The sequence below is a fragment of the Dermochelys coriacea genome, chromosome 3 (assembly GCF_009764565.3).
Source record: "Dermochelys coriacea isolate rDerCor1 chromosome 3, rDerCor1.pri.v4, whole genome shotgun sequence".
In the NCBI taxonomy this organism is placed as follows: domain Eukaryota; kingdom Metazoa; phylum Chordata; order Testudines; family Dermochelyidae; genus Dermochelys; species Dermochelys coriacea.
Genome location: NC_050070.1, coordinates 49,870,844 through 49,887,385, shown reverse-complemented (window position 1 = coordinate 49,887,385; position 16,542 = coordinate 49,870,844). Strand labels below are relative to the sequence as shown.

Here is a 16,542-nt window from a genome sequence, read left to right as displayed (position 1 = left end):
CAGGGGACGCAGCCCCTTGGCACCCGCAAAAAGGTCCTGGGAGAAGAGGGCGGCCGGGCTCGGTCAAACTTCCCCGTCCCTCCTGTGACTCGGCGCGGGGAGATGCGCGAGCGTGGGACTAAAGGCCAGGGGCCGGGAGCGCTTTTGCTGCTGCAAATCCCCCCCCCCCCCCCGCTTGGCCCTCTACCACTCGGGCTCCCCCAGAGCCTAGCCCGCGGCGGGCAGGGGCTGCACAGGGCTTCAGTGGGACCCTGGGAATCGTCCTGTGTCGCGCTGCGGGTGTGAGGGAAGCCTCAGGAAGCCTCGCTCGCTGCCCCGCCCCGGCCGCCCCGCCTTTTGCCCCAGCGCCTGGCCCAGGCTGCTCCGTCCTCCCCGCCGCTTCAGCACCTTGGCCAGCGAGCGCAGCCCGCGCACCTGGCCCGCCGCCCAGGCAGCGGGGCCGGAGCCCGCAGCCGCGCACCGCCGCCTTGCGGGTCTCCGCCCTCCAGCGCGCAGCCACCAATGAGCGGGGTGGGGAGGTGTGTGTGTGGGGGGGGGGGGGGGGGCTTCTTCCCGCCTCTCTAGTTAAGGCCGCGGGGACCAGGCTGCACCTCAGTGGAAGGAGCAGAGGCACGCACGGAGCGCGCGGTGGCTGTGAGGGGCAGGGCAGGGCAGGGCAGGGCACCCCCCGCTGGAGTTCAGGCCAGCTCCGTGCCGGCGGAGCGGAGAGACCCCAGGTGCGCAGAGCGAGGGGAGGGAATTAGGCAACAATAAGCAGCCGGCCAAGCCTCCACGCCACGGCATCCGAGCAGCACCGAGGGCAGGCAGACGGTCCCAAGTGCAGAGCAGCCAGCAGCAGCGATACTATGGAGCAGGAGAAATATTTGCCCGAGCTGATGGCAGAGAAGGACAGCCTGGACCCGTCCTTCGTTCACGCAATGCGCCTCCTGGCTGAAGGTAAGACTTCGCTCCTCCTGGCGTGTGTCTTGCCTCTTTCACGCTGCCTTGCTGTGTTCTTAGCCAGGGGACCTGCGCTGCCATGTACAAGCAACCGGAATCCTGCGCCTCGCCTTGGACTCGGCCAAGGCATTCCGCGCCCTAGAGCAGGCACGCAGATGACACACCCCTCCCCTCCCCCCCCCTTTTTTTTTTTGGAGGGACCAAACCTCTCAGATGGGAGAGATACCAGCAAAGATTCTTGAGACTCCCTATCGGGATGAGGAATGACTAATCGGCTTAGCCATCGCAGGCAGTGACATGAACAAGAGAGTGCCGCGAAATGCCCACTTCTGAAGTGGGAAAGAGGGGGGGGGGGGTGGAGGGCATTTAAAGTAAATTGTGGTCAGCACGTTGCTAGTGAGAGAGTGTGTGTATAGGAACTATAGTCTGTATTTCTGCAGCCTCTCTGAAGTGCAGAGTTGCTCTTTAAGCTCGTCACTCACAGGTTTCTGTAGAAATATTGAACACGAGAAAGGAAATCGGAATTTCATCGCTGACCATGAAAAACTGTGGAAGATGTTATTCCCTCTCTTGTGTCTACTATACATGGAAATAACCAACGATCAGTTGCTTTGCAAAGTGTGGATTGTGTTTTATATGTTTGTTGTAGTAAGGCAGAGAACATTTATTATATAGGGAGATGCATGTTGTCCCCTGGCTCTATTAGCAACCGTTTTTTCAAGCTTGTTCACGAATAGCTCCTGCTAGCCATTGTATGGAGTAACTTATAACATTAATTTGGCAAATATCAGCTTTGAGAATTGTATTTGTATATATGAGGGTGTATATTTTATTTTTCAATACTGGAAATGCCTGTCTTTTAATGATTTGTAATTACAATTATTTATTTCATTGAGCAAATGAGGTATTGCAATTGGGTAGGTTCTTTAGGTAGGACTTTTATATGGTTCCTGATTTTATTTACACAAAGACAGATGCTAGGTTCTCATTAAACTCCTTACATCTTGTTTTCCATGTTTAAGTATCATGTTTCGGTTTATATGATAACAGCTAAATCCACTACTATATCTATAATGCAACATTTTGTCAGTTGACTTTTCTGTTTTGTATGGCATATCAATTTCATGACATCATTTCACTAAGGACTTGATGCATTTCTCTTAGGTTTGTACTGTGATCTAAAGTATTGTCTTGACACAAATTGGTCTTCATTATATCATCAGTGCTTGTGATATAACTACATTTTGTGCATTTCAAGACAGCTAAATTATTTAATTAGGAAGACTTTAAAACTTTATCTTTCTTACTACACTATGTGCTTAGTTATTGACTACAGGCCTTATTGTACAGGACTTCAAGTACAGAAGTAGTACAATCAGTTAAACTCTCCTCATGCTTTCTGTTGCTTTTTCTTGTGTGTATTGTTGATTCTTTAAAAGATTGTCTAAATTGGATACAAATGTAAAAGAGAAGTAGTGACAATGAAGCATAAATCAAGATTCTGTATCCAAATCTGAAATGAAACTAAGACAAAGAAACCTGTAATGAGCTCATTAAAATATTACATCACAAATGTAAACTAAAATCTAGGAAAGTGAATAATTTTCCAAAGTTCCATATGTCTTTAAGCAAGTTCATAAGCATTTAGAACTTTTTATGCTAGCACTTAAAACAATTCTTAGGTTAGCAGCCTTCATATTGTCTTTCTTAAATACATTGTTTACTGACTGAGAATAAAGTTACTGAATCTAGATTTTCATAGAGTGCTTCTGTCTGATAATGGGAAGTCCAGTGTGAATAATGACACACATTTAATATACTTATAATATCTATCTTGCTGCTGCAGAAACAATCACAATAGTTTTTATAGCTGGTATGCTAATTTGCAGATGATGAATCTAAATTCCTTATTGCTCAAAGGGGCATATTTCTTGCACCCTGCAATTTGATCTTTTCCCAGCAGGGGGAAGTATCTACTGAAAGAGTGCATTTGAGAGAGAACAAATGAAATGTATAATTGAAAGTGCAAAGTATAGTCAAATAAAAAAGTGTCATTTCTGAGCTTGCAGTTCATGCAAAAGTTGCATTTCAGACAACTTTTGAGATTGAGTAAATTAATACTTTACTGGTTTCTTTTGAGTATAGCTGGGGTTAAATGTACCTGAATATTTAAAAAGACAAAGGTAAGTTGTCTCTGGAAGCTGTAGAGACTGCGAATGTAGAATTCATAGCAGATACCTGATATTAGCCTTCAAAACACTATCTGTCAAGTTTTCTAGAGAGCCATTTTAGATTTTTACATAAAATGACTATTAAAACAGTTTAATTAAAGTATGAGAGCAACAGATAAAGCAGCAGGAACAAATGTACTTTTTACTACTGGCTATAAATAACAGTGCCATAGATTTTCCTTTAGAAGGGAAGTATGCACAACAGACATAAATTCATCTGGATACCTCACAGGTAGAACAACACTGGATCACTGTAAAAGGTTTCCTATACCACTGAGTTTCTATGGGATGTCTGTATTGGAGCCATGGCCTCAGGTTCTGGATTTTGACTGTGTGAAAAATAATATATGAAAATCTTTATAGCAGCCAGCTACTCTTTTTAATTACTGTTTATCATGCCTCTTGATTGGCAATTGATTTCAATTAAATGCACAGTACTGTAATGGTCTCTTTTTTTCCTTCAGAGTTAAGAGCCTATAGCATTCACTCTGACTTGAAAGTGCTGTGATTTTTTGCTAACACCTGGATGTGAGAGTAGACAAGCTTTTGTGGAATCAGTAGAAAAGCATACAAGAGATAAACACTCCATAAATACAATTTCAATTTAAGGCACCTTATTGCATTATAATATCATTTTGTTTCTTCATCAACTTTTCTAAAGAACATTATACATCTTTTTCATCGTGTATAACTTGTTTAAAATGTGATTATATATTTTCCCCTTAATGTCTTTTTCCATAGGTAGAGAAGGGGTTCGTGCATATGTAGCTAAAGTCTGGGGACTAGATAGTGTCAGTGCTAAGCACACTCAAACTCCATTTAACTTAGCAAAGATTGATGGCAATCAGCATCCAACAGAAATACAGAGTACTATTATTATACTGCTGGAACCCCAACCATTGTGGTAGGCACTGCAATAAAAATAGTAAGGGACAATCCCTACATTAAAGAACTTGCATTCTTAACAGACAAATGAAGTATTATCTCAATTTTGGAGCTGTGGCACAGAGCAATTAAATGACGTACTCAAAATCACACAGGAAATACGTAGCACTGTCTAGAATAGAACTGAGGTGTCCTAACGCCCAGTCCAGTGCTTTCACCACAGTACAATCCTTCCTCAGGATCATTATCCTGCTCCTGTAAAGATGACCCCTATATCAGACTGGAAATATGGCATACATTTTTAAGTGAAAGTAATTAGCCATATGTACAAGGAGAACAAATATTTAACAGTGGGCTTTGACTCTAGCAGAGAAAGGTATAACACAATCCAGTGGCTGGAAATTGAAGCTAGACAAATACAGATTGAAAACCAGGTGTAAATTTTCAACAGTGAGAATAATTAACCATCAAAACAATTTTGCAAGGGTCACAATGAACTTCCCATTACTGTCAACTTTTAAATCAAGATTGGATGTCTCTATAAAATCTATGCTCTAAACATTATTTAGGGACAGTTCTATGTGCCGTGTGATACAGAAGGTCCATTCTGGCCTTGGAATCTATGAATCATGATCACACTGTTAGAGATGGGGAAACTCTTCACAAATGTTTTATTAGAAAAACTTATGAAATATGAATATTCAGTTATATAATAATTTATTCAATATATTTCCCCAAAATTCAAATAATTTATTAAAATAATATCATCGAATCTGCTTTAAATACAGTGAAACCTATGCTAATTGTGGCTGCTTACCCTGGTCTATCAGCCAGTAAAATCCAAGTCCCTGAGAGAGAGTGTCTCTTTATTTATTATACTTGATTATGCAGCCACCTATTATAAAAGTCAGAATAATAACAGGCTCTTTGATGGCTCGTATTGATAGATTGTACTGTAAATTGGTTGTAGTTTAACGTTTTTTTACAGATAAATAAGATACTACTGCTTCTAGTAATGTGATATTCCTCGTTAGTATATACGAATAATTAATACTTGTTTTAAACAAGTAATATCTTACCTACCAATAAAACAGTAAGAAAACTTTTTGAGCTGTACCCTGCACCTTCCATATATAATATGTGTTTGTATGCCAGTAGCACCAGGGCCCCATTGTAACAGGTGCTGCACAGACTCTAGGTGAGCACATGATGTGATTTGTGTGGTTTTTAAAAAAACTTTTTGCATGAGTATAAACAAACATGAAGATGACTAAAATATCTATGAATATGTATGAAAACATGCTTGTGTGATTCATGATGTGTAAATGTAGGTGACCTATAGCAACCTACAAGCTGCTAAATCATCTTTTGCTTTTTTAAAAACTTCTGTCTTACAACAGTATTATCATTATTTTTAGGAAGAGAGTGTCAGCAACTGGACACTCAGTCAGACCATCAGTGTAGAGACAAATAAAAATTGCCTGCAGATAACTCAAATATTGCATGGGCTATGCATGTGTGATTGTGAAAATGTCTTGCAAGATGTGATGTGAAAGACACTTGCATGCTCACCTCTAGCACAAAGACTACAAAGACTCAAGGGAAGAAAACCCAGTCAAAGCAAAAATACCTGCCCCCATTGGAAATTTCTCTCTAATATCTAGAATGATAGTTCTATATTTCATGACAATACAGTTAGCCTCAGATTTTCAAATGATGCCCTGAAACCAGTGGGGATAAAACAATTTACACTACATGAGGATCTGGCTGTGATGCTTCTCAGGGCTATCCAAAGCTGTGAGGCACCTCACTGCAATCTGCCCTTTGTCTGAGTGTTCTTGTCTATGTCTGCTGTGGGTCAGCTCCACGACTCCATCAGCCATGAGTACCAGAAGCACTGCCCTCTCAGCCTGCCCGAGCCCCACCTCTCCACAGGTTAGTGATAGGCATGTTTCAGCCTTCTGCACATCTCTCTGAAGTGTCCAGCCCCTGTTCCACTGGACACTCACAGTTTCGCTGCTCCCAAAGAAACCGTGCACTCCAGATTACCAGTTCCATCTCAGATCTTTGCTCAGTTAAACGCACAGCACTTAGATATGTTTATAGTGAAAACATGCAACAATTTATTTAATAAAGCAGAGCGATTCAAATGATAGCAAGTAGAATATTGGAAAAAATGGTTACATAGAGAAAAAAATCATAACCCGTGTTCTAGAACCTAGATTTATTTAACTATGTACTTACATGTCTTATGGACCAAAGCTTACCTAAAAGTCCTTCCAGCATTTTTCAGCCAAGTCTAGCTCTATTCCTATTTTTCATGACACAAAGATGCTGCCAGCTTGTCCCCTAGGTGCACAATCCTATGAGTCTCTTTGCAACCCCAGAGATATCAACACAATCCTTTGATATTTATTCATAAACCATATACCCTCCTGCTGTGTGTTTCTTCCCGTAGATTTCATGATCTCTTATTGATTTTGCCATCTTGCTTCGTTAGTAAATCCATATGAAAATAGACTTAGATTGTGAGACACACAATACACAATGACCAGTAAGAGATATAAACATCTGCTACCCTCCTCCCACCCTGGCTGAACGGAACCTGTCAGAGGCATATCACTTCCTGGTGATCTGTCTTTAACTTCAAGGATTTAAGAACATCATTTCCAGTATAGATGCATAACTTCTTAAATATTATCTATTCATACATTTTACAATGATTATGATGACCAGTGGGCTCTTGGCTCTTGGTAGAGACCTTACATGCCACCCTGGGGCGAATTATTGTGCATATAGGTGATCCAAGGTATCTGTATATGTATCGGTATCTGTAAAATTCTATGCCTCCTGTGACCTATGTCAGTTGGCATTAAGTGGGTTACACTGACCTTCATATAAGTCTCAATGTAGGCCCATGCCTGCAAATTATTCCATGGGAGCAGACCTTGATCTTGCCCAGAGCCCCATTCAAATAAATTGGGCTCCATATAGGCTCACTCTCATTGAGCTCTTTGGAGAACTAGGGCCATCCATTCAACAGTTATGAAGTCATACAGCCTCCATATCCCTTGAGCCTTACTACTATCATTGACACAAGCCTGCAGTAATTGCTGTAGCCAGCATCACAATTATTGGCTCATTATATTTGCATTTTGCCTCCTACCAGATTAATGTACTGGGTCTACTGTACAACTAAAAGTATTTTATTTTTAGATCCCTGGAAATTAATTTGCTTTTTATATAACAGGGTGGTTTTGGATCATTAATATATATTTCTAATATGAATCTTGGGGCAATCATAAGGTCACTGCATGCAAATTACTTTCCCTTGTAATGTCTAATGACGTGAAGATCATATCTTTATCAAAGATGTGAAAGATTATCGGTTAATTCTGTGATTTACTTTAGTTAGGCCTCAAACACTACTGTAATTTTTATTTAGTAGTGTATAATAAGCTATTAGCCAAATGATATATGCAGTCTTAGCAGCTGTCAGGATTCTTTCCCCACTCTGAACTCTAGGGTACAGATGTGGGGACCCGCATGAAAGACTTCCTAAACTTATTCTTACCAGTTTAGGTTAAAAACTTCCCCAAGGTACAAACTTTGCCTTGTCCTTGAACCGTATGCTGCCACCACCAAGCATTTTAAACAAAGAACAGGGAAAGAGACCACTTGGAGACATCTTCCCCCAAAATATCCCCCCCCCCAGCCCTACATTCCCCCTTTCCTCAGGAGGCTTGAGAATAATATCCTAACCAATTTGTTACAAAATCATCAAAGACCCATACCCCTGGATCTTGGAACAGTGGAAAAATCAATCAGGTTCTTAAAAGAAGGATTTTATTTAAAAAAAAAAAAGAAAGGTAAAAATCATTTCTGTAAAATCAGGATGGAAAATACTTTATAGGGTATTCAGATTCAAAACACAGAGGATCCCCCTCTGGGCAAAACCTTAAAGTTACAGAAAACAGAACTAAACCTCCCTCTTAACACAGGGAAAATTCACATAAAACAAAAGATAAACTAATCCGCCTTGCCTGGCTTACCTATACTGGTTGCAATATTGGAGACTTGGATTAGGATGGGTTGGAGAAGATGGATTTCTGTCTGGCCTCTCTCAGTCCCAAGAGAGAACAACAACGTAAACAAAGAGCACAAAACGAAAGTCTTCCATCCCCCAAAATTTGAAAGTATCTTGTCCCCTTATTGGTCCTTTGGGTCAGGTGCCAGACAGGTTAGCTGAGCTTCTTAACTCTTCACAGGTAACAGGATGTTACCTCTGGCCAGAAGGGATTTTATAACACTGTATATAGAAAGGTGGTTACCTTTCCCTTTATTTTTATGACAGCAGCAATGAGTTTATTAGTTCACATTGTCTAAATATAGTTTTAAATTAAAATGAGATCAATATAAATGTTAAAGCAAAGTCATACATTAATATAATCTACAGTAACTTTTTCTGCTATTGTGCTCCTTGTTTTTTGTGTTTTGTGTGTATGATTTTTTTTTATTTTTATGTTTTTTTGCTGATGTTTACATCAGGTGAGAGGATATCTGAGTTGACAAAGAAGGAAGTTTGTATTAATCATCATTTACTTTGTTGCCCCTGGAAACAAAGTAAATAATTAAAAGATTGACTTAAGAAACCATGCAAATTCTCCGTAGCATTTTAAAAGTTTTGTGTTCATTGCAAACTATGATTTTAGGTCAGTCTTTAACATTTTGCATAAGTTCATGATTGATCTACATTTTTGTTTTTATTAAATGAAAAGAAACAAGTAGAGGTAGTGCAAGTTAAATAATATTATTATGTATTTATTTCTAAAGTGTAGTAATGTGCTAGGCATTATGAGCCTGATCCAAAGCCCATCGAAGTCAGTGGAAGTTTTTCTTTCATAGCCTTTAATGGGTTATGAATCAATTACTATACAAATATCCTATGCTGTTGGCTGAGAAAATTAAATATAATGGTTAGAATAATAAACAAGGAAAAGGGAAGTACTTTTATACTGTAGCATAGTTTTTTTTAATGGGATATATCAGTTGGACTACTTAGCTATTCAAAACAGGATGAATATTACCAAACATTGTATACTCAGAAGTTTAACAATTTCAGAATTATCTTTGTCTTTTACTGTACGATGCAAGGAGTGCCCTGAACATAAGTCACTTTAGGGAGTACTAAACAGACTAAAACCGTTAAAGAATGACACAGGTGAAGCTGCCTCTTAAAGAGTTTATATGGACTCTGAAAAAGTTGTTAGGTCAATTTTTATGTCTATCTTTAAAAAAAAGAGTGAGAAAAAAATTGACCAAAAAACCCTCTTCTTTTGAGATCAGAAGCAGTTTAGAACAATTTGGTCTCTGATCTTAGAAAATATGTACTTTGAAACAGAGGAAATTGTCTTTACAAAGAGAGGAAAATATAGTTGTAATACCTAAAGGCTAGATTCTGATACTCTTACACTGAGTAGTGCTTGATTTTGTGAGTTGTTCTATTTGAAATTAGACTACTCGAAGAATAAGGTGCAACTGAGCTCGAGTAAAGGTATCAGAATTTTTTGAGTTGAGAAGGTATTCTCCCTTTGGGCAATACATAGCCTACATATATGGGATCACAGAATTTGCTGTATCAAATCAGGCCATTCATTGGTCCATATAGTCTAATATTTCACCTCCAGCAGTGACCAACACTTGCTCCTGAAGAAAGCTGGAACTCACACACATAAGGTAATGCACTTAGCCATACCGGTAGTGCTGTAAATGGAATACAACAATTACTTCCTTACACCTGTGGGCATAAATTTAGGGCTTGAGGCAAAGAATGTGTTGATTTTTATGTTACAATGCATAAACATGGAATTGTTGGATAATTTCATGACTAATCTTTATTAAAATGCAAACACAGTATATGAGATTTGTGCTCCCAGCTGAGCATACTGACTGGGTAAAATACTATTTTTAAAAAATATAACAGCCATTATATTGAAATGAAATGAAATTATCCCAACCGCAGTCCAGAGGAAGGCTAAGTCTTCTGCACAAAGTGAGTGATTTTTAATTGTATTCATTTTCAAAGCACTAATAGGGGGAAGAGTTTAGTGCTTTCTCTTAACCCTCAGTTAATGGCACTAATAGGGGGAAGAGTTTAGTGCTTTCCCTTAACCCTCTTCATTCATTTTGAAGAGATGAAAAGTAAAAACTTTTTTGAAAGAAGAGAAATGAATGGGAGGGGACTTACTAAAGTGTGTATAATGTAAATTATTAGTGTATTGTAAGGACTAATCATACCTAAACAACATTGGAATTGAAAGAAGAAAAAGGAGCACAAGGAGACACATTTCAGTATATACATTCATCCTTCTTCCTTATCCCTGACCTCTTTTCATCTGTTGGATTGGGCATATCTCATGGAGACCATATAAGCGTGAGTGAGGAGGTTGTAAGCTTTAAGGCCTAAGGGTGTGGAATATATTGTAGCCACCAGGGAGCAGAACTGATTCTAGAATGCATTCCTCAGGAAGCTGCATATATCATGGGGCTTTGTGGTCTGGCCAGACAAACTTGGAGTTTCAAATCAAGTTTGAATTGCATAGTACAGGGAGGGGCCTAGACTGGATCCTTCATAATACTAAACACCTTTGTCAAATCCTCTTTAAGTCTTCTACCATAAATTCCTGACAAAATAATCCTAGATATTACCATGTCCTTTAAATCATAGAACATAGGACTGGAAGGGACCTTGAGAGGTCTTCTAGTCCAGTCTCCTGCTCTCAATGCAGTACTAAGTATTTTCTAGAACATCCCTGAGAGGTGTTTGTCTAACCTGCTCCTAAAAATCTTCAGTGATGGAGATTCCATAACCTCCCTAGGCAATTTATTCCAGTACTTTCCTAATGGCCAACCTAAACTGTCCTTGCTGCAATTTAAGCCCACTGCCCACTGCTTCTTGTCCTATCCTCAGAGGTTAAAGAGAACAATTTTTCTCCCTCCGCCTTGTAAAAACCTTTTAGGTTCTTGAAACTATTATGTCCCCCTTCAGTCTTCTCTTGTCCAGAAACCCAATTTTTTCAATCTTCCTCACTGATCATGTTTTCTAGACCTTTAATCATTTTTGTTGCTTTCTCCATACCCATCAATGGCTATTAGCCAAGATGATCAGGTATGCAACCCCATGCTCTTGGTGTCCCTATCCCTCCGATTTCCAGATGCTGGGACTGGACCACAGTGAATGGGTCACGTGATAATTGCGCTGTTCTATTCATTAACTCTGAAGCATTTGGCATTGGCCGCTGTCGGAAGACAGGATCCTGGGCTAGAAGGACCATTGGTCTCACCCAGTATGGCTGTTCTTACATTCCTATGGTGAAATACCAGTACCAAATAGCAGTACCAAACTGTTTTAAATGACTTGCCTTTCTGCATTCCATTTTGACATTTTGGGTGCTAAATAAATTATGATAAAGCTAAGGATAATTTTAACAGGTGTTCCTCCATCTCAATCTCTCTACAACTTTTCAGTATGAAAGGGAGGAATAATGTTGGATACATAATATCTATTTTTTGATATATGTACAGCACAAAAGAACTACCAAGCAATCTGTATGCAATTGTCTCCCCAGTGTTGGTATTTAAATTATTAGGGATTATTAAAACACATTTTTAAAATGGGAAGGCATATCCTCCTGATGGTTTGTGTCTGGATTTAGGCATATATGTACAATGTGTGTGCAAATGCTCATGTACCTTTTTGTGTTCAAAGGCTCTTGGCAGTTATTCTTGTCCTTCTGCGTTCAGATTTTTTTTCCCTTCTCTTCCCCACTCTGATTTTCACTGCAATGTTTTGATTGGTATTCAGATAGGCTGTTACTACTGCAAAGTGACCTGTGTTTTGCATTTTTTTATTCAGTTTTGTTTTGTGGTACTTCTTCTGAATTATTGTTAATGTTAGTGTTTGGAGTTTTTTGCCTACTTCCTTCAGCTTGTATAAATCCAGATTTTGGAGCAATTTGCAGAAACTGCCAGTGAGGAATAAATTAGTGATCTATGGGAAAAGAACAAGGAGCTCTGAAGGTTACAATGAAAAATGTCAACAAGGAAAGTGAACAAAGAGACATGCAGACTATACTTTTCAGAGTAGCAGCCGTGTTAGTCTGTATTTGCAAAAAGAAAAGGAGTACTTGTGGCACCTTAGAGACTAACAAATTTATTTGAGCATAAGCTTTCGTGAGCTACAGCTCACTTCATCGGATGCTATACTTTGTGTCCCTAGTTCCCTTTCCAGAAGAATTAAATTGCCAAGTAGACCATGGTATGGTAGTGTGTACACCCAATACCAATCTGTGGCACTACAAACCATCTATTGCACAGTTAAAAACATTGTTATTGCGTAAAGAGTACAAGACATCTGAAATAATGTGCCTGGAGTAGACAGCAGAAGAGTGAGGTTCTGGTTGTTTTTTCATTCTTACCCAAGTTAAAAGAAAGCACATTTCTACAGTTAACCATTTGCACTGTTATCTCAAGTAGAAAGTTCCTGCAGTAAGAGAGGAAAGAGAAATCTAATTAGACAAAAAGCAGAGACGAATGAGTTTGAAATACAACCACGACAACGAGTTTAATGTGATTCTGCAGCTATATCAAACCCAACAAAATCTAGAGCTGGAGATGGAAATTAATTGCAAACCAGGAGCAATGCTCCATGGTTTCTTCCTTCTTCTTGATCCACTCCTCTCCTATTTCTTACCATCTTTAGTTATTTGGAAGATATTTTACTAGGTACCAGTAACAAATATCTTTAAAGGATGAGTGTGCGGGGAAAGGAACAGAAAAATGAAGGAGACGGGAGATAAAAAGTGAAGGAGAATGCAAGGGTGAGAGAGGAGGAATTAATATTAAAAAAAGAGGATGGAGATAATGACTCAAAGAAGGAGGTGGAGAGAAAGCTAAGGGAGAATTGAATACGAAGTGCAGGGAATTAGACAAATCACAATTTAAGAGGTGTCATAGATTCACTCACCCCCACGTTGGGAAACTGATGAAAGCCAGACATTTTCAACCTTTCCATTATTTTATTTTGAAAGTTTAATAGGGAGTTCTGAAATCTTACAATTAAGATTAATTAAATAATTTTGATTAATTAAAATGAATAGATAAAAGCAGCTGTTAAGCATTTAAAATCAACTGTATTTCTTTTAATATAAAATAAGGAAAGAAGATTCAAAATCCTATTTTAACCTTCTGCAAACATTCTATGAACAATTATGAATTTGAAGTTAGTATATTTGTCTGTGAGTTAGGGGACATGTTATAGGTATCTGTACTGTGCATATATATACTTATAATTAAACAATAATTACTTACACACACATAAGCACACACACATGCACACACTTCCCATCATAAAGATGCTGCCAAATCTGTACAAATCAGCCACAGAAATCTCTCCCTTGCAACAGAAGTTATAAACCTTTTGAAATATTATGGTTAGACAGGTGACTGTCACTATATTTGGGTGTTATATTTTGAAAGCTATTACTGAAGCACTGATTTGCTTTTTATTTAAATTCCTTTAATGTGTAAATTAGAATTCCTTAATCTTCATTGTAGCTTTTAGTTACACAGTTTGAGATTAGTTCTTTTTTCTCTTAATGAACCCTTTCAATTTTGCATGAGACTATATCAGTATTATGAACAAAGTGACCTGGGAAGGACCTTTTTATTTATTTATATCAATAAATGTCATGGAGAGCTGCAAAGACAAGAACAAGTCAGTGGTAGAAGAAGATAAGGTGACTGGGTAGTGTATTCCAAAGGGACAAGGGAATCAGGTGACTGGAAAGAATGCACAGAGGAGTAGTGTGGGAGGTAGGAACAGAACCTTTGTTAGAGGGAGAAAAAAATGAAGATTAAAATGATGTTGTGATTTCCTTTTTCCAAAAACAGCATAACACTTACTGCATTAAAGACAGTACACAATCCTAAATTCTTTACAATTGTTACATTTTCCACATAAACAGTTGTTACATTTGCTACATTTGTCATATGTTTACAGGAGGTCTGTTAAATGGCAAATGGGAAGGCTGGAGATCCTCAAGACAATCTCTCTAATAAGGCATGGTGTACACTATGTAAGTTAGTGATCTCTGTAGGCTATACTTTTTGTCCATATTCATATTCCTAATGTGGGACTGGATGATTTTAGATAACAGAGCTGATATCATATTAAAATAGAATATAAATGGATCCATTCCAAAGGCCTGATTCAGTGCCTTGCTTGTACAGTATGGTGTTGAGTATGTGCTCTATCAAATCTGACCCCTCATAAGTACTCCGTGAACTTGGCACTTCCTATGTCCATAAGAGTGCATCTGACCAGGTCTTTGAACATTGTGCCTCTTGGTTAAAGATAAAACTTATAAACATTTTGATCTGTCCTCTGAATTAGAGAGTTGCTATTATTCTAACTAAAATGCTCAAACTACCACCACAATTGGCACTATCTTTCTGGCAGTCTCCGCAGAGAGCTCAAGGAGTGATTGAGGTTGAAAATTCAACTATTCTGTCTCATCTATGGTGTAAGGGTCATTCCAGAAAAGGAATCAGAGACGTTGAAAACATCTTGGAAAGCATGTTCAGTTGTTGTATGTTCTATGGCTAAACAGTGAATTACAGTCTCCAGTGTTCAAGATGGTGCATTTTCATATATAGCTAACTTACTTACATATTTTTAAAAATGACTTCTATATTATCCACAAATTATATTAGTTTCTAAGCTGCACATTTGCCAAAAGTCCACTTCAAACTGTAAAGGGAAATGAACTGAAAAGAGGTAACAAAATGACTCTCAATTGAGAATTCTGAGGGTGTCAGACTGGTTTGATTCACTATCAGATCTTGAATCTCATTAGTGACATGCATAGTAAAATATTGATATAACTGAAATGAGACTGCTAAATGGGGCATTTAAAATTAGAATAAAGATTAGTTTTCTCATTTATTTTATATAATAAATACAGTGATTAAAAATTAAATATTGTAAAACATTTTAAAGCAAGGTCACCATTTATTTATTTCAGGGTTTTTTTGGCTGGTGTGGAGATATTTTACCATTTACACTAGTGTCCGGTAAAAGGCAGGATAGGAGAATCAACCTGAATATTGTAGGTAAAGGTATATATTGATCATAGAATCACAGAAATGTACATCTGGAAGGGACCTTGAGCAATCATCAAATCTAGTCCCCTGCACTGAGGCAGGACCATCCTCACAGGTGTTTGTCAAACCTATTCTTAAAAATCTCAAGTGATGGTGATTCCACAACCTCCCTTGGAAGTCTATTCTAGATCTTAACTACCCTTATCATTAGAAAGTATTTCCTAATATCTAAGCTAACTCTCCCTTGCTGCAGATTAAATCCATTACTTCTTTTCCTATATTTAGTGGACATTGAGAACAATTGGTCACAGTCCTCTTTATAACAGCCCTTTATGTATTTGAAGACTATTAGGTCCTTCTCAGTCTTCTTTTCTCAGGACTTAACATGCCCAGTTTTATTAGTGTTTTCTCAGAGATCAGGGTATCTGAATTTTGTATCATTTTTGTTGCTCTACTCTGGACTTTCTCCAATTTGTCCATGTCTTTCCTAACATATGGTGCCCAGAACTGGACAGAGTAGACCAGCTGAATCCTCACCGGTGCTGAGTACAGTGGGACAATTACCTCCTGTGTCTTACATACAATTCTCCTGATGATAAATCTCAGAATGATTTAACCTTGTTCACATGAATCAAATTATTGCCTCATTCAATTTGTGATCCACTATAACCCCAGATCCTTTTCAGCCATACTACCACCGAGCCAGTGGTATAGTTTATACAATTTTATAATTGTGCATTTGATTTTTCCTTCCTAAGTGAAGTACTTTTCAATTAACTTTACTGAATTTCATTTTGTTGATTCCAGACCAGTTCTCCAATTTGTCCATGTTGTTTTGAATTCTAATCCTGTCCTCCAAAGTGCTTGCATCCCCTACCAGCTTGTCATCTGCAAATTTTGTAAGCATACTCTCCACTCCATTATCCAAGTCATTAATGAAAATATTGAATAGTACTGGACTGAGGACTCACTCCTGCAGGATTCTACCAAATACACCCTCCTATTTGGATAACGAATCATTGATAACTACTCTTTGAGTATGATCATTATACCAGTTGCATCCACCTTATAATAATTTCAGACCATATTTAGCTAGTTTGTTTATGAGAATGTCATGTGGGACTGTGTCAAAAGCTTTTACTAAAATCATGATGTATCATGTCTACTGGTTTCCACACCCTCCATCCACTATGTCAATTATCCTTTATAAGAAGGAAATTAGGTTAATTTGGCATGATTTATTTTTGACAAATCCATGCTGGCTATTCCTTATAACCCTTATAACCCTATTAGCTTCTAGGTTCTAACACACTTATTGTTTAGT

At 38.4% G+C, this 16,542-nt stretch overlaps 1 protein-coding gene across 4 annotated transcripts in view; it reads left to right on the top strand.

The window, feature by feature from the left end:
• Window positions 1-531: 531 nt before the first annotated feature.
• KHDRBS2 (KH RNA binding domain containing, signal transduction associated 2) overlaps window positions 532-16,542 on the top strand; it is a 640,432-nt gene continuing 624,421 nt past the window's right edge. For 2 of the 4 annotated variants that reach the window (XR_005291960.2, XR_006279815.1), the window contains exon 1: window positions 584-936. Coding sequence is in view for 2 of the 4 variants with exons in the window: in XM_038395788.2 (XP_038251716.1) it covers window positions 846-936 (91 nt within the window). In the remaining 2 variants the exon portion in view is untranslated. Of the gene's footprint in view, window positions 937-16,542 lie in introns of all 4 variants that reach the window. The other 2 variants (XM_038395788.2, XM_043510416.1) reach the window with 2 other exon arrangements.